This window comes from Homalodisca vitripennis, unplaced genomic scaffold, assembly GCF_021130785.1.
Source record: "Homalodisca vitripennis isolate AUS2020 unplaced genomic scaffold, UT_GWSS_2.1 ScUCBcl_4883;HRSCAF=11315, whole genome shotgun sequence".
Classification (NCBI taxonomy): domain Eukaryota; kingdom Metazoa; phylum Arthropoda; class Insecta; order Hemiptera; family Cicadellidae; genus Homalodisca; species Homalodisca vitripennis.
Window position 1 is genome coordinate 26,152 of NW_025780995.1, and position 19,347 is coordinate 45,498.

General features: G+C 35.3%; 1 protein-coding gene across 1 annotated transcript; it reads right to left on the bottom strand.

The window, feature by feature from the left end:
- Window positions 1–5,106: 5,106 nt before the first annotated feature.
- LOC124373126 (COMM domain-containing protein 4-like) lies at window positions 5,107–9,850 on the bottom strand. The gene is made up of 3 exons (XM_046831517.1): window positions 9,453–9,850; window positions 6,789–6,973; window positions 5,107–5,381 (listed from the first exon to the last, which is right to left on the bottom strand). Exons 1-2 carry the CDS (start codon window positions 9,678–9,680, stop codon window positions 6,815–6,817), a joined length of 387 nt encoding a protein of 128 aa, XP_046687473.1. The 5' UTR covers window positions 9,681–9,850; the 3' UTR covers window positions 5,107–5,381; window positions 6,789–6,814.
- Window positions 9,851–19,347: the final 9,497 nt, after the last annotated feature.

The window sequence follows — 19,347 nt, forward strand, 5'->3', positions numbered from 1 at the left end:
CAATACTTCAAAAATCCAAGTGCGAAGCCCCATAAATGTGGTAGTTACTGTACTCAGTGAATATCGGACTCACACCAAGGATCCTGAGGAGACCCTTCAGTGTTTACTGAACACACACTTCCCAGGATGTGGATCCAGGAGGACTGGAACTGTGCAAAGACTGTCATCAACTACTCAGGGAGAAAATGGGCCCTATTCTATGAAACCGTTAAAATCACCAGGTACCGATGGTATTTTTCATGCTCTACTGCAGGAAAGTGCGGTGATACCTCTGCTCCTACGACGGTTTAGAACTAGGGTAGCGACAGGAGTCATTGCTCAAGGCCACAGATTTTTTATAGGCATTTAAGGGACACAGTCTTTATCAACTGTCCCTTAAATCCAAATCTACATGCTTGTCAAAAAGGTAACTCTTGTGAAACAGCCCTACATTGTTTGGTTAGCAAGATTGAGCAAACTATTGTACAACAGAAATAGCTTTTGCAATATTCCTGGATATAGAAGGAGCTTTTGATAATACGAATAATCACTCTTATAGTGTCTAAGCTTACATCCAGGGATACTGAGAAAACTTGTCAGATGGATAAAGAACATGCTTAGTAGCAGAAGAGCACAGGAATCTCTGTGAAAGGCCAAAACGTAGCGACGATATCCACAAGGTGGTGTAATATCACCAAGCCTTTGGAACATAGTTGTGGATGACTTACTTTGGACTCTGAATGAACAGTATATGTATGCTAAAGGCTATACATATGATGTTGGCATACTCTTTAGGGACAAGTATGTGGTCACGTGCTTGGAAATGTTGCAGAGAGCACTGTCCATTGTGGAGCGATGGTGTGATGGAGAAGGACTTGGAGTGAATCCTTCGAAGACCGTCATGATACCATTTACAAGTAGGAGGAAATTGGAAATTACACAGCCAATCCTACGTGGGGCCAGACAGAGGTAAGCAGGAAGTGTAAGTATCTAGGAGTCAAACTGGATGATAAATTCACCTGGAACAGTCATCTGGAATACGTAATCAGCCACTCTCAGACTACATTGATGATGGTAAGACTTGTGGTAGGATGCACATGGGGACCTAGACCCGACATGTCACATTGAATATACACCAGAGTCACTAGACCGTTGATGGTGTAAGGCTCATTGGTATGGTGGGCCAAAGGTCCAACAGGTGACTGTCTCAAAAAAGCCTGTCAAAGGTACAGCGTTTGGCGCGCTTGGAGACAACGGGCGCCACGAGAGGCACACCAACCGCTGCCATGGAAGCAGTGCTAAACCTCCCACCCCTTGACATATTTGTCATAGGAGAGGCTAGGATGGCTGTCTACAGACTGCAATGCAATAGGAACTGGCATCACTACCATGCTAACAAACACTCCAAGATCTCTGACACTCTCAAACTGGACATTCTAGAGATGATGTCTGACAGAATGTCAAAGGTCACGGACTGTGAAACCTCATTTCAAGTCAACATTAATGTGGAAAGAGGCTACAAAGGCCAAATCATCTACATTAACTCTGACAGCAGGGCTACTCTGCAGGCTTGGCCAACCATGACTGTATTTCAAAGACAGTATGGGAATGCCGTAAGGTCATGAAACTGCTGGCGAAAACCAATAAAGTTATCCTAGCATGGGTGCCTGGACATAGAGCAATCACAGGTAATGAAGGGGCAGACAGTCGTACTAACTTAGAAGCCAACTGTCCTCTTACTGGTCCTGAACCAACGTGTGGAGTTTAATATAACTTAACACGTAGATCAGTTGCTAAGGGGGTTTTTAACAAACACCGACAACATTGGAGAAAAACTGAAGGGTACGTACAAGCAAAGCGGATGCTCAACGGACCATCAAGGAGCATTGCAGCAGATGCCCTTGGAATGAGTAGAACGGAGATCCGTAAGATGACTGGTTTTATTACAGGTCATTGGATATTCCGAAGCCACCTGAACAGAACAGGCATTCCGGTTCAGGAAACACTGTGCAGGAAATGTGGCGAGGCTGACGAAACAGCCGAGCACGTCCTATTTGAATTTCTGGCATTACAGAGCAAACGCTCAAGGTCCCTAGGGTTTCTTAGCCATACGGAAGAATAGAATAGAATATATTATATTGCGTTGACAATATAATAATAATATAACTTTATTGCGGTAACAATAATAAAATTGCATACAAACGTCACAGAATATTTAAATAATAAAAAGGTAGGCCTACACTTCATTCACTCACGCACACAGTCACATGTTTCTCTCATTCACTCTCATCTTCATTCTCACCAGACAATCCTGCCACTGCCACACCAGAACCAGAGGATTGATCGTGTTAGTTTTGAATTTCGTCCCAGCGGCTCTCCATAAACTCGTCAACCGAGTAAAACACCCTCGACACCAAAAGGTGTCTTAGTCGAGTTTTAAATTTTTTTTGGTCATTCAATTGTTTGATCTCTTCAGGGAGCTTATTCATTAGTTTGACACCAACCTCAGACGGTAAACGTTCGAATGCTGCAGTTCTGTGTTGTTGAACGCGGAAGTTGTCCCTGCCTCTAGTCCCATACTGGTGAACGTCCCCTGCCTTGAACCAAGTTACACTTAGAACGGCAGTACAGGACAACCTCCAGGATATAGAGACAGGGCAAAGTCAGCAATCGAAGCTCCCTGAAGGTGTTTTTGCATGAATCTCTGAAGTTCAATTTTGAAATGATTCGAACGGCTTTCTTTTGACTTCTAAATACACGTTCGAATTTGTATTTAGAACAGCTGCCCCACAGTCTCAAACCGTATGTCAGATGTGGATATACCAAGCCAAAGTAGGCCGTTCTTAGTATATCCAAAGAGCAGAATTTTTGCAAGGTTCCGTAAGACATAAATGCCTGAGGAAACCTTTGAACAAATGCTGTCAATGTGATCGTCCCAAGTCAGCCCTCGATCTAGGTGCATTCCGAGGAACTTGGTGGAATCAGTTTCTTCTATTAGAACATCATCCGCCATCACGGCAGCAAAGTTGTCAGGTTCTTGCTGCCGAAGAAAGAAATTGACAACGCTTGATTTGGAACTGTTGGTCCTCAGATTTAGTGTTGAAAAAATACTGAATACATGAATTCAGTTCTAAAAATGAGTTGATTTCTAATTCATGTTTTGTTTTTGCTCTGATGCAGAGAGTTGTATCGTCAGCATACTGAACCATCTTCCCTGTAAGGATCGATGAGTTCAATCTGTTGACGTACACAAGGAATAGGACAGGTCCAAGGATAGATCCCTGTGGGACACCGTAAGTCATTTGAACCTTTCCTGACAGGGTATTCGCAATTTGCACACACTGGCTTCTATCCCTGAGGTAAGACGAGATCCATTCGTGTGGCAGACCTCGAACACCACATGTCCGTCAACTGGTACAACAGTGTTTCGTGATGTACACAGTCGAATGCTTTAGAGAGGTCTAGAAATATGCTTAGCACATGTTCTCTTCTCTCCAGGCCATCGACAACTGTATCGATTAGGTCTGTGACCGCATCGATTGTGGATTTGTTTCTTCTGAAACCGAATTGTTCAGAACAGAGGATTTCAAAATGATCAAGAAAATTTTTCAAATCTGACAAGAAAAATCTAGTAATCTAGTAAAATAGTCAATAATACCAATTTTTTTACGGTATTTATCTTAAAAACTAAATCCATTCACTCGACTTTCCATACAGTTGCACGCAGGCACACATTCATACACATACAAAAAAAAACAAAATTCATAATTCGTGGGATCAACCCCCAGGATTGCAACACCGCTGCGAATTTCAATCCCAAGTGTGCTCCATGAACTCGCCAACTGAGTAAAAAACACACCAGGTAGTGTTTTAATTGGGTTTTAGATTTTTTTGGATTTGTTTCTAAATTTAGTGTTTCAGGGAGATTGTTAATGAATTTGATCCCAGCTTGAGAAGGGAGGCGTTCAAATGCTGCTGTTCTATGCTGTCGGGCTCGAAAGCGCCCCCGAGCTCTTGTCTCGTATTTGTGTATATCACTGCCCTGCGTCAATATACACTGAAATCGACAGTAAAATGAAGTCTCTAAAATATACAAGCTGGATAGAGTTAGCAAGTTGAGCTCCCTGAAGGCACTTCGACATGACTCTCTGTTGTTCAATTTTGCGATGATTCGAACAGCTTTTTTTTGCAGTCTGAATACGCTTTCCAAGTTTGATATGGCACAACTGCCCCACAGAGAAATTCCGTACAACAGGTATGGAAATATTAATCCATAGTAAGCCATAATTAAGACATCAGACGTACAAAACTTTGATAAATTTCGAAGGACAAAAATTCCAGTTGCCAATTTAGCGCATACACTTTTAATGTGAACTTTCCAGGTTAACCCTTTATCTAGGTGTATTCCTAGAAATTTAGCAGAATCAGTTTCGAAAGAGGGAAGAGGGGTTGGAACAGGTAAGTATTGTTCAGAAGATCCCGTGGTTTTGTAAAGACCTGGGATTTAACACAGGTTAAACCTAGAAGAGGGTGCACAATAAGCCAGATGGCTGAGGTAAAACATAAAAAAAATGAGTACAGTTGTTTTTTTGTGTACTAAGGTTACAAAACGGTTTTGCAAACAAGAGGTAAATTCTTTACTAAGCCTCATCCTGCCCGTCTTCATGAGTCACTGGCCTGTACGAGAATTTTATCAAACAGAATAAGGGAGAAAGTCGATACAGCACAAGGTCAATGGTACTGACAAAACGTAGTCACAGACAGGATTTGAACTTGCATTATCACATCCAAGGTCCTACGTATGGCCGATGACCGTCTAACCTCTCGGAGATCGGTACTCCTTGACCTAACTATATTATTGTGAAATTTCCAATACTAAGCAATGTGCAGTTTGTTAGTTAAATGGTTAAATCTATAGCTAGAGGAAGTGCTGAAACTTGACTCATTTGCTACCCCTGCTTATAGTAACAAATATTTTATTACATCAAGTATTATCTAACCTCCAACATTTCGTAGAAAAAATGTTGAAGAATTTACTAGAATCTAAATATTCCAAATTGTTTCCCACTTTGGAAAGTTCAATACGTTGATTACACTAAAAGGGTAAAAAGAACTATTTCATTGTTGAGTTTAATACTATTTATTGATTTACAAATGAAACACAATTTATTAACCCATAATGTAAACATGTCATTAAATATAAGTTGTATTTTAATACAAAAGGCCCTATGATCTGTTTAAATCCATACTGAAAAAAAACTCCTTATGTTTTTTTATAGTTAATTTATTGAAAAATAATAATTCCTGGAGTGTCATCAATCTTCTTATGTTTCATGAAGATAAATTTTCCAATTATATTTCGTTTTCCAGACTTTGAAGCTTGTCACTGCATATCTTTAGGTCTGAAAATAAAAAGTACATTATTTCACAACAATTTCGTGTTTTACAGGTATTAAAAAATGTTCTAAATTCAAAATAATATCTCTTAAAAACTTAAAAAGTTTGATTACAGTATTTATTTTTGTAACTTTGCCTGTTAATTCATTGGTTTAGTTGATATTTTCGGTGGTTTATGGACAAAGTTGCAATTAATTTATGTTATATTTCTGTATTTTTAAAACTGAAAACTTCTCGATATAACGTCTAAATGTGCTACTGCTACAGGATTTCCACGTAAAAATCTGTCTTCCTTTATCAGGAAAAATGAGACGCTGACAAAATTAAATGTTGGTTGGGCAGCTTAGACGATAATACACATATTGGTTGGTCAAGATGTTCCATTAACCCAAAAATTATTGCAAAATAGGGTAAAATGGTCAAGGAAGATCGTTGAATAAAAGTGTGAGAAATTACTAAAGCTGTAGGGAAATTAAAAAAAAATGGGTATATCACAATTTAACAGTGGAATTGGATATGAAAATATTATATCCTAGATGGGTACATTACTTAATACAGCGTTTTAAATTAATCAGAATGGACATTTACAAACCATATTCGACTTATTTTCGGAGAACCCAGATTTGTTTGCTTCAGTTTTGTGACTACAGATTAAACTTGGGTCCACAATAAAATTGAAGAGATAATATAACAGTTAAAGCAGTGAAGACATGTAGATTCACAACCACCAAAGAGAGCAAAGGCAATATGTTGGGAGGTACGGATATGGAGTCTGTTTTCTGTGGCGTGAAACAATTATGTGACAATACTACGCTAATGTAGACCAACTACGGCATAAGGTTTAAGATGAAAGGGAAGGTTTATCAAGAAATAATGTCTACTTTCATCAAAACAATACATGCTCAAATCCGAGTGTCGTCACCTTGAAACATATGTATATAAACTAATAATTTGTTACCACATCTCCTTTATTTGTCTGATTTGGATTTACGATTTAATAAGGAGTTCATCTTCTACCTAAGATCAAAGTTTTCCAAGATTTTGCAGACCTGAAGAAATATCATTTTTGAGATGAGATCAAGGGATTGGAACAACCATACACCACCCACATTAATGTACAATGAAACTAGTGAATTTAAAAGTGAAAAAAATCACGAAGTGACTTTCTATTCACTTCCTAGAACTTTTATAATCACCTTCTATGTGTTGCTCTCTCATATTCATCATTCGTCCAAATTTTTCCAAGAATAAGTGATTGAATGAATAAATTTATCAACATTGTTTGGTTAATTTATAAAAGATAAACATACAAGAATTCTTCAACACATTGCAATTTTAAATGCACTATTTATTGTTTCAGGTAGTTTTTGTGTTCAGGTTTTGCCAACAGAACTGAAATAAAAAGCACTGACCATGAAGCAATGTAGCCAACATGTTGTTAGACACTGTGATGCTCTTGGTGTATTCTTGTCCCTGTCTCAGCGCTCCAATATGTGAGAGTGAGATCACAATGTGTCCCGCGTGCCTTTGTCTTCACATCCACCAAACGAGCTGTGCGCAAACTCACCTTCCGCAGATGTCCTGTTAGTGCGGTCACCTCAACACAAGAAAGAACCATTCTTGTAGGTATCATTGAATAAATTACCATTTATAACAAAATCTCAGTTAAGAGAAAATAGAATGCATTACAAGTGATCAAAATAATCCATATTGTCCAGACAAATATCATGGGATAAAAATATTTTTGCAGCACCTCTATTTCTGACATTAATCCTACTTCACAAATAGAAAGAAATTAAATATATTTATTAAAAATATTCTTAAAAATAAAAAATGGTTGTTTAGGGTCTCTATCATGTAACAAAATACCAGTTGATATACTAGCTCATTTAAGGAATTTCCCCAGTTTTAGGTGTATACTGAAATTAAGAGCGAGAAAAGAATAAAATCAGTCCTTGTCTGCGAAGCAATATGCTATTGAGTTTTCCAAAAATAGGAGATCCTCTAAATTGATTATAGTAGGTTTTCTAAAATGGTTGATCTGAATTAAGGTTAACATTTGGGTTTATGTTCATATTTTTACATCAGAAAATTTAATTTCTTAGATATCTCACCAAACGTTTGAATATAATATATGTTTTGGGGAAATAAATTGAGATAGGATTACTGATTTCAGTCATTGCTTCAAATCTGGTAGTTGACTAGGAAGTCACTGTGTCCAGAGGTGCATAACAAGCAGATACTTTTGAAGTGTATTTCGCTGTCCTGAACCAATCATCTAGGTAAAGTTCGTCAAGATACTTCTTTATTACTATCTTGTTACTTTTGTCTTAAAACTGAGTATTGACTACCCATGTATTTGCAAGATCTGTTTATAAATTACCTCAATAGTAAAGTATATACATAACTAGTATCGAAAATTGCTTTTCCTAGGACGTGATTGTGTTTTAACAGGTAGGAGTAAGCCGAGTCTGGAAATTCGATCAAGGACCGAACAACACTTTATGTACGAGTATAAGAACGATACTTAATAAAAAAGTAAAAACTTTTAACCATACATTTACATAGAATGAAGTATTTTCCACGTTTTAAAACAACATTGTTTCAAGAAAATTTAACACTATTTGCTAAACACAATGAAATGCCAGATATTTTATCACAACGACGCAGTAATATTTTCCCTAAAACATTATGTTTTATAATACAGCTAACTAAATAATTAAGAACAACTGATTCCAAACACCTACATACTACGTGCATCAAACTGCCAGCGGAACTGGCGGCTGAATAATAACTACACACAATCTGGAAGAAGCTTGTAGAATAGAAAGGGCCACTTTTGTTACAGACACCATAATGAGTACCGAAAGCGACTATTTTCGAAGCGGTGTTATGAAATAGTTTATTTTTTATTAGTCTCAAAAGTAACCTTTTGCGGGGAGAAGAGACTAAATTCACGCGCGAGGCAAAGCCGAGCGTGGAGAATGCTATCGGGAATGCGAGTCCCACTCACCAGCGACATCCCCATCGTCGCACAAAGCAAACACACATTTGGAACAATCTTACTCTTGTGAATACGAAACTTAAGTTCATTATTTTACCCATTGAACGCAAGAGAGCAAACACTCACGATACAAATTATTTTCAGCATGCACTGTGGGCATTGATACTAAATACTGTTAACGGAAATCGACATATTAATGTTATAGCTTGATCCGTGGTCAAACTCAATTTCAATCAAATGTAACGGCAGAGCCATAGTAAGGAGGTAGCGCATGAAGTGATTGGTTTAGATTTCTTGGTACAACCAAATTTTAGCGTAGATATTGTATGGTTCATAATTTTAACACAGAAACTAAAACAAACACGTCTGGAGGGTGTTTGGCCATACGAGGAAAAAAACAATGTTCCTAGGACTTAGTCAAGTCATTTAGAAAACTTTACACAGTAATTTTATAAACAGGCCAAGACCAGATTTTAATCAACAAGGTAGGAGTATGCCACACCACGTGTTGAGTAACAAACAGCCTTCATTAAATTTTGTCTATAGCAACTTGTGTTATTATGCCACATGTTAAAATGGTATATTATAATACTAAGTTTGTTTACAAATGTATTCTACATTTTTCTCGTTGCTATGAAGTTAACCCATAGTACCAATGAGGACATTTTCACTATAGAAATATAGAAATAAAGCTTCATGGAATATATCAAGTCTCTAGGTCAGTTCGTTCTCGAGAAGGGGGTAATAAACACAGTCGAAGGCTTTGGAAAAGTCAAAAAGCAGTAAAATGGTGATTAGCCTCTTGTCCATTGCCAATCTGATATCATCGGTGATTTTAATTTTTCTTCCCTTTTCAATAATTTTAGATCTTTAAAATTTATAAAAGAAGTTTTTATTACAAATCTGGAAATACAATTATTACCTCGAATTTTAATCTTTTCTCAGAGGTGTTTAATGCCATTGGATAATAAATATAGCTTATGACCCTTAAAATAAGTTGCAGATTTTGCAATAATAATTCACTTCAAATCAGGTTAGAATACAAATTGGACAAACGTTTTCCCTTTCTCACCTGATCACTATAAACGCGACACAATGCCTGCCCGTGTTCCCGAGGGAAGCCGATCTGCTGAAGCTCATTGCACAGGATGGCTTCAGACACTCCGTACTTGGCAGCACTGGTTAGGATGTACGTTAGAGCAGACACAGTCGCCTTCACCTCGTCTTCATCTGTAACAGCGAATAACAATGGGGGCAATACAGTCATTGACATATAGGCTAATGTGTTTATATGTGTCATTTCATAATTTTAAACGTATGAAATAAACTGATAACTACAAAATTGACAAAATAATTGATTATACTAAACGATGTTACAACAATTACCAACATTAGAATTGTCTACCAACCAATTAAAATAGCCTAATAGACAAAAATAATATACAGCTACCGAAACAATATGGTTAATAATAGTTCCAATTTAAGAAAATGTGTAGTCAAATCATGATAATTTATCATAAATTCATATTAAATAAATAATGTTATTTTGTTACAAAAAGGTAAGTAAGTTAATAGTCTAACATGCACAATGTTTTTTGAAATGCATGAAAGGTAAGTGACAGGCGGAGGGCGTACTCCTCCCACTACTCCACTCGTAGGCTCCATATAGTAGTACGGATACAGATAGTGAGTGCTATTTATGTTTGTTCAATTCAAGAAGAAGCAACGTAAGGATCTGAATCTAAGAATAGAAATTGCAAGAATCTGATTCTCTGGATCGTGATACAACATGAACAAGGAAAGAGCATCGATGGATCAGATAAGGGAATTTCCAAGAACAACGTTTATTTGCTGGATTATTGGTTTTATTGCACTCTGGCCATCTATAACTTATTCTTGCATGTACATTGGAGTTATGCCGTTAGAATATAAATAAATAAATAGTTCAAATAAAACAGAAGATATGGATGTTGTGGTAAGATCAGATATAAGAGATTTAGTTGCCTTGGCCAAATGTTTATCTCAGCATGAACGCAAAATAACGAATGCACGTTGCCCTAGTTATGCGGAGCGAATATGACAAGCAAATAATTAAACCACAAGCTTTATTACTGACTGAGATTGACTTCGTGACATCAAAGATGAATTCATATTTATTCAGTTGAATATTTGTATGTTATCAGCGATATCCCCATAAATTGTTTGGGGAAAATTAATAAACTCTTGCACTTACCAACGAAAACCCCGCCTGTAAACATTCTACATTCGCGCAAGCATACAAACGACAATATTAAAGTAAATATTGAGTGTTTTTTCTTAATTAACACGATTACAAGTTTTCGTTTTTTAAATGTGGCTTTAAAAGTAAAAAAATGTAGACATTTAAGGAATTCTCTCAATTGTTTTTAACGAAACTGTTATTTATTAGAAGGGGACACAAATGTCAAAGCGGGTTTCAGATAATGGGTCATAACCTCCTCCATTATCATAACCTTGACCTTGAAAACATTTTATATATATTAAATGTTGTCATTACCGATCTTGTTAAATCCGTACTCGTGGTACTCATAATTAATAAATCGAGTGTTGTTTCCGCACTATAATGAATGTGGAGCGTGCTCTCTTGAATATTGTCTGCATGAGCTTATGGAATCAAATGTTGGTACAACTTATCAAGACCAAGAAAGTTATCACTGTTTTTATCATTCAAAATTTCTTTGTATTCCTTGAAGGTAAGGTTATGCGCAAATAAAACAGTCAGTAATGGAATATTCTCTCTGCAATATCTCGTATTTTTCTCTGGAGGTATTATAAAAATCATATTTTAAATTTTTTTTACAAAAACATTTATTACTAAGTTTATACATTCAATGTGATTTCAAGTAAATATTTAAAATAGTAAGTGTATATTAGAATACCAAAAAGTATATTTCATTTTGAAAACCGGCGAATACTAAACAATACAGTTTATAATACACTAAATAGTGCATATCTTCCTGCTGTTGCGATTCCTGAATGAAGATTAAATGAGTATTGTTTACATCAAAATGAGGTTTGTAACAGATAAGTAAGTACTGTATACGACTTTGAGAAAGTACATATAGGCCTTATATTTTCACTGTCATCTCAATACCTGCAGACTCATATAAAACAACTGTATACTTTGTAATATGTCAAACTTGGAACACTAGGTTTAAGATTTAGGCTGACTATCTTCTCCAGTCACAATTATTAACCATTTACTCACAGAATTGATCCTTTAAACCACTAACCATCGTTGTTTTTTTTATATAATACTTCCTTTTATATTTCTCAACTTGTACTTCCGTGCTTGTATTTTTCCCGTATGTTTTCCGACACTAAAAACTTCCAGTACTGATAAGACTCAAATTGTAGCAAAAGCTGATCAAAGTGACAGCGGCAGTATTGCCAATACCGACTTTTACATCTGAAGTTTGCATTCTTCTATTCATCATTTTTATCCGGACATAATGTATGCAGTAACCACAATTTAAATGGAAAACACTTTCTTACAAAAGTAGTGCATATAAGTAAAATTTAAAAAGTAATTTTATTAAAAGAATGTTTCCCATAGACAATAAAAGATTCATAGATTAATGAACTGATTCTGTTTAACACACTATACACACACAAATGGATGTTTTCCATGAAACAGAAGGAGATGTAGAAAATAAGCTTACATCCTCTCCTCATTTTCAAATCGGTGATACATTTGAATCTAGAATAGAATAGAATATATTTATTTCCTCAAAATAAAATAAACATTTACAAGTTATTCATTTTTACATAGAAAAATTCAAAACTAAAACTCAAATGTCTTGTTGCCAGGTTTTTTAGGCTACATAAGTCCTACTTAAAAATAAAACTTAAATTCAATTAAACGCCAGTTTAATTTATAGTTTTTAAAACAAAATAAAAATATGATATTAATATATATGAGGAAATAATAGAGCCTCCAAGGCTAAGCCTGTTTGGAGGTTCCATCAATGTATTTTTACAAATGGTTTATCCAGCTTCAGAATTACAAAAAACATAAAATTCAACTTCTCACTCATAAACAATCAAAACAAAACACGCATCTATTTAATATGGTTAAATTGTGCCATATAATGTAAAATAAAATAACTCCTTGTAAAATATACATTCACACACATATCCATATAAACATACATACACACATACATACATATATACATATAACAATAAAATAATATTAATACAGCTACTACGAATATTGAAATATAAGAAATCGAACAATTAAATAACAATACCCTGCTGCAATTTTTGCTACTACAACTTTAATTTACTCATCCAGGAATCTCTAGCAGTGTTTTAATCTCTTTTATACTAAATAGCCAATTGTTAAGTCTTTTTACGAATATATTTACATTTTTAGAAGTTTTAATACTCTCCGGTAATTTATTATAAATCCTAGGGCAACGAAAATATAGGATTTCGTAAAAAAGGTTGTACAAGGTTTTGGGGACAAAAAATGCGTTCCTATTCCTAAGTCTATGCTTGTATGTATTATTATCTCGAGGCATGCTACCATTCTTTTTATAGAAAAGTTTCATTACATTGTAGACAAACAAGTACTGTAATGGAAGTATTTTTAAATGTTCAAAAAGAGGACGTGAAAACTCAGTTCTATTTTTAAAGGATATTAATCTTATGAAATGTTTTTGCAGAATGTATAATGGCTTAATGTTTGAAAAATATGTCCCTCCCCAAAAAACTATTCCATATTCTAATCTACTTTGGACCAAAGCAAAATATAACATTCGTAACAATGTTTCATTACACATTTCTCGTAAAAAATAAAAGTATCTCAAAATATTGTTTAAATTGTTTTTTAATTTATTGATATGAATTTTCCAGTTTATTCTTTCGTCAAGATTAATTCCTAAATACTTAATGTATTCCGCTCTTTCCACAACAGCACATTTACCCGTCCCACAAACTCCCTGGTAAATAAGACAGTTAGCACACTTATATTCCAGATTAATATCAAAAAATAATGTTCTTCTTTACATTAAAATTTACGTACTTGGTTTTCTCTGCACTTAATAGCATATTATTATTGGTAAACCACCATTGAAATTGCCTTAAGATCGTTTTGCATTGACGATTGAACCAGATCCCAACTTCTACCAACATAGCAAAGGGCAGTGTCATCGGCAAATGATGTAACTTTTCCTTGAAATCTGGCATTACATAGATCATTTATATAAATTATGAAAAGGGTTGCTCCCAGAACAGAGCCCTGAGGAACCCCTTGCTTTATTATACCCATTTCACTGATGTACGAATTTATTTTAACACACTGTTTTCTTTCTAGTAAATAACTCCTAAACCATTTAAGACTAACACCCCTTATTCCACTTTTATACAATTTGTCTAACAGAATACCATGATCAACAGTGTCGAAAGCCTTTCTTATATCTAAAAAACAACCCACTGACACATTTGTTTTCATTGATTCCATTATAGATATCAGTTATAAAATTTGACACAGCACTTTCAGTATTCATCCCTTCCCTGAAACCAAATTGATTCATGCTAAAGAAATTGTTGTTTTTCTAAAAACTTAACCAATCTTTGCTTCATAATCTTTTCGTATACTTTAGAAAAAACATGAAAGCAAAGATATAGGCCTGAAGTTACTGCATTTTTTTATTCGAGCCTGTTTTGTATATGGGTATGACTACTGCAGTTTTCAGACGCTAAGGAAAAACCCCAGTCTGAAAACTTAAATTAATTAAATAAGTTAGAATTTGTAATATATTACAATAAACCTGTTTTAATAAAAAAGAACTAATTCCATCCATTCCTGGAGCTGTATTATTTTTTAGAGATTTTATTACACTTTCAACATTTCTGTGGTAAGACGGGATAGATAAATATTGAACTCAGTTGGTTGGTTACCGGAAAATAGTCTTTCAATATCAGCGAAGAGAACCCAATAGGCGGAGTATTGCCTAAATCGAGATTGTCCTACTATATTGAGAAAATATGAATTAAATTCGTTTTGCCACTATTCTACAGTCTTGTTCAATCCTATCGCCCACCTCTAAACACACTATCCTATTATTTTTCTTTCTTTTGTCCAGTCACTTCTTGGGAGTCGGGGCGCCTAGTCTCACAGACACCCGACTAAGATATATTTTTTGTTTTGAGGTTGGTAGAAGAGACCTTCAAAGCCCAAGTTCTGTGTAGCTGTCTAACCCTAGTCACTAGTCAACGCCCGCATGTGGTTGGATTGAAGTCACTTACCTATTTCTAGAAAATTGCAGTTCGGGTCTGTCAGACTTGTGCGCCCCTACTCGTGTAACACAATTTGTCATTGGTTGAATTTTTATAAAAACTGTTTATTTTTTGTTTCATAAAGATAAAAGCATTGATTTTTTTTTTAAATAAAAGAAACTATTTTGTTAATATTATATTAGTTTTATTTGAGATTTAATTTTAAAATGGCTGATGAACAAGAACAAGAACGTAATTAGACAAATTCTGAACGAAAGCTTTGCTAGCTCTGTTGAAGATGTAGTTATTGATAACTCAGATAATGATGAGGAGGACATTGTTGAGGAGTTCATGGAACAAACAGACACTGAGCAAGAAGGGGAGTATAGTGAAGAGGACATGGAAGAAGATCATCAACATGGGACAGATACAACCTAGGTTTCCCTGCTACATCGTAAAAGACAGAACAACACGGTGGAGGATTCACTGCCCTCCAGCACGATCGGTAAGGACCAGGCAATCAAATATAGTTATTCATCCACCAGGTGTAAAACCCTACGCTAAGAATGCAAAAACACCTGTAGAGTGTTGGGGATTGTTTCCTATGTACCTAAAAAAAGAAAAAAAAAATAATGTACTCTTAGCTTCGAGTATGCATCATGATGATGCAATTGATGTGACAACAGGTGACGCCAATAGTTACAGATATAGTTACTTTTTATAACCCAACCAAAGATGGAGTAGATATTCTAGATGAGTTTGTGTGCAACCTATTGATGTTGCTCGAAATACAAGAAGATGGCCAATGGTAATACTCTTTTGGTACTAAAATTGTTGAATGTCGCTGGAATGAATTCTCAAATAATATACATTGCAATCATTAAATTGCAAGCATTAAATAACAATCAAGAACAAAACTATTCGAAGAATTATATTTAAAAAGAACTCGCACTGGCTCTATACATCTGAACATCTTCAACGAAGATCTCTGCAGAAAAAATCTCCCTACTGAGATTCGTCAAAGACGGCAAGAGGTTTGCTGGGACTTCAGCTCAAGTCGAAAAAGCAGACAATTTCCCACCAGGAACTAGAAAAAAGGTGTTATTTGTGTAAAAGCGACAGCAAAACTAAGTATAGTTGCAAGTACTGCCGAAAGTTTATTTTGCCTTCGCCACGCTGAACATGCGTGCTCTGGATGTCAAGCTACAGTGCAACAGTAAACTTCCTTCCCAAAGTTCCATTTTATTACTTAATGTCCTTTAGAAAATACATTTTGAATTTGTTTAATATACTATTAGGTACATTTTTCATTCTCAATTATTAATACTAGATGACCATTTTTATTTTTAGGGGACATTTTTCATACCACTACAATAAATTTCAGTCATGTTTATTAAATGTATATAATTATCACAAAATGTTTTTATTTTTTATATTTAGCATCTTATAAATCTTTACTAGGAACTACTAAATATAATAAAAATTAATCAAAAAATTGTTATTAACATTTATTAGTGTTAAATAATCAAAAAATATCATAATGGGTCTGTCAGACCCGGCGCCCCTACTCACGTTACAAACTAGGGCGCCCCGACTCCAGGGTTAACAATATTCCAAGTAGCTCTAGAATTACCCTTACATTTATCAAATTTATTAAAATAATATTCGTTTTTTTACTTTTCTAATTTCCTTTTGCAAATCATATCCTAAATCTTAAGTAATATTTTATTTAATTTTTCGTTACTCGGGTGTCTCTTTAAAATTTTAAAAAGTAAATTCCTTCTCTTTATTTTGAAGCAGAGTGATTCATTTATCCAAGGCTTAAGTTTTCTTATTCTTAGTTTTGATTCTGTATAGGGATTTTACATTGAGAAATAAAACAAACGAAAGTGTGAAAGAAACAATCGAAAGCAGATGACGCATCTGATTGGCGATACACATCAGCCCAGTCCGCACAGACCAACAGACGATTGAGCTTATCGTAATCAGTTCTATAAGCCAGGGCGGGGGTGGGGGAGGCAAGGCCACCGCCACCGTCTCTAGCCTCACCACACTCCCACACACACGCGTACTAAAGAGTGGTCAGTTATGCCTGCATGCTCAACGTCAACGTCTGCCTCCACAGACATCATGTCTACACGTGAAACCCTCGCAAAGACATGATCGATGCATGTTGCTGTATCTGCTGTTATTCTCGTTGGATCATTTAACAGACATTCAAAACCATTTACCCGCCATTACCATTTTATAACTGTCTGTTGCAACTGTGTTCTCTAAAATATTAAATATTTTAAATCCCCTACAATTAACATGTTCTTAGTTTTAACTACAATCCCTAAAATAATATGTTAAATCAGTAATAAAAGAGTCCACTGATAAAAATTGCAATCTATATAGCGCTAAAATATGGATATCTGTATTGAAGTGTGTTATAAACTATACCTACTGCATCAGCTGACGTGAAAATGCACCTCAGTTGTATTGAAACTTATGCCATTCTTTACATAAATAACTACACCACCCGCTCTATAATCATTATTGCATTTCGCTATCATTGTAAAGTCAGGAATTTCGTATAAATTTATTTTATTAGAATTTATCCATATTTCAGACAGTATAATTATATCCGGTATGTTAACCTTTAGCAATCAAGTCTACAATGAATAGGTCAAAATTTTTCCTTATACTTCTAATGTTTTGATGAATTATATTATAATACTTAATAACGTTAGTTTAAAATATTTAAAAAATAGTAATGAGTAAATTAATTTTTCCCAATGGCAGTATTATAGAATATTTCAGATATTTGTGTTTTGAAAAGAGATTAACCAATATAAGAATATTTTCATATGGCATTCACATATGCACACGGATAAATATAAAATATTTATGATTATCTGTCTGTTTCAAAATTACTACGGTGTATTATGTTTATACATCTGAGCACTAATGGGACACTATTTTAACATGATAATTAAGCTGTATTAAGATTAATAATGCAATTTTTAATAATATCTAAAACCTATCCAAGTCCAGCCTGGCAAGTCACCTGAAACACTGGCGCCTTCTCTTCCTTTCTGAGAAAAATTTTTCCACCTCGAACCCAGAGATACTTGAAGCTCTTTTCTTTCTTGACTTGTCGCGCCGCCGCTAGCAGACGCCTTCTCGCCTGTGATAAAGCCTCATTTATATAAATGGGCTGATCCATGCTGAGGTTCATGTGTCTGGTGGAGAAGTTGCTCTTGACACGGCGCTTCCTCAGCAGTTCCTCTTTGTCCAGGACGTCGAACGAATTTGACCACAATTCCTGGTTGCGGACTGTTCGGGCCAGGTCTCCTTCCCAAGCGATGACAGTTGTCAATCATCGAGTTCCGTGATCTCCAAGTCGAGCGCCTTTCCAACTTCCTTTACGACCGCCACTACGTCTTCGTTCTTCTGTTGAGGGATGCCATGTATCTCCACAGAAATTGACTCTAGAGTATTGTTCCAAGTCGTCAATACGCATCTCCAGACTGCTCACTTTCTCTCGAAGGCTTCTGTTTTCCGCAGCCAGCTCGTCAATCATCCTGAGGCACTTTTCAAGGGAAGCAGTTTGCTCTTTGACAGCTTTCGTGTTGTCTTCCAGTTTATCACTCAAAGCTTCATATGATGTATTAACATTTTTTTCAGCTTGTTTTTTGATTTTCAAAAATTTCCGTCACCTTTTTCATTACATCTTCCAGTGTAAGTTTTCCTTCCGTCATTTCAGAGTCGAATCTCATGCTCTTACGTCTCGTCTGAGCACAAGCCTGACACCTCCACACCAAGCCATCGACCGATATACATTCGATGTCCGCTTTACTCATCCGGAGACAACTGCCGTGAAATTCCTTCTCACAATCACGACACTGTAACTTTACTTGCTTTGAAGTTATTGACTTTAGACATACTTCACAGCTTGACATCTCTAATAGTCGAATATATCGAATTGCAGTGAAAATATATATTTGCAAAAAATAAAACTCCCGGCAAAATGTTTACTTTTTATATCTGGCACGCACTTATGGACGCGAAATTAATACTCGCGAGCGAGACCGGAGCGTTATCTACTAGATCCGTCTTATCTGAGTGCTGGCTCATCACTGTTAACTAGTTTGCTGTTAATAAATTCTATGGTAGAAATAATCCTACAATATGTTTGAATATCTAGTCATGTGTGAGCAGAGGATTGGAATAGATATTTTAAAATCTTCAAATAGTACTAATTAACAGTGTTATTGGAAGAAAAATGATGCTAAGCAAAATTAAGTATAATTAATTGTGATAATTTAACATAGTTTAATGTTAATTTATTACAAACCATATTGTTTTGTACAAAAGAGCATAACAATAATGAGTACTCAAATCGTGACAGTCAAGGCTAAAAATGATTTATCAACAGTAAGGTAATATATTACCTTAAGCAATATATTTGACAATCCCATACCAATAGGCTATGTCATATTTTATTTTCATGTTATCAGTAACTGACACTCACGTCTAAAAATAAAATGAACTTTACGATCTTTGTAATTAAAGATGTAGCGACTAGAAACTTACAATTTTATATCCGTCCAATGAAATCTAAAAAATATGCCTGCATGTGCACATTCCTTGTGGCAAAATTAGCTATTGTTATTTCTTTTTTCAATGAACGAGAACAATAAGGCATTATTTTTTAATGC

Bases quoted from the DNA above. Each gene is read 5' to 3' on its own strand.
- LOC124373126 (XM_046831517.1), bottom strand. From the start codon at position 9,680: ATGACACATATAAACACATTAGCCTATATGTCAATGACTGTATTGCCC. The intron at 6,974-9,452 runs GTGAGAAAGGGA...TCTTGTGTTGAG, and splicing joins GTCGCGTTTATAGTGATCAG to GTGACCGCACTAACAGGACA.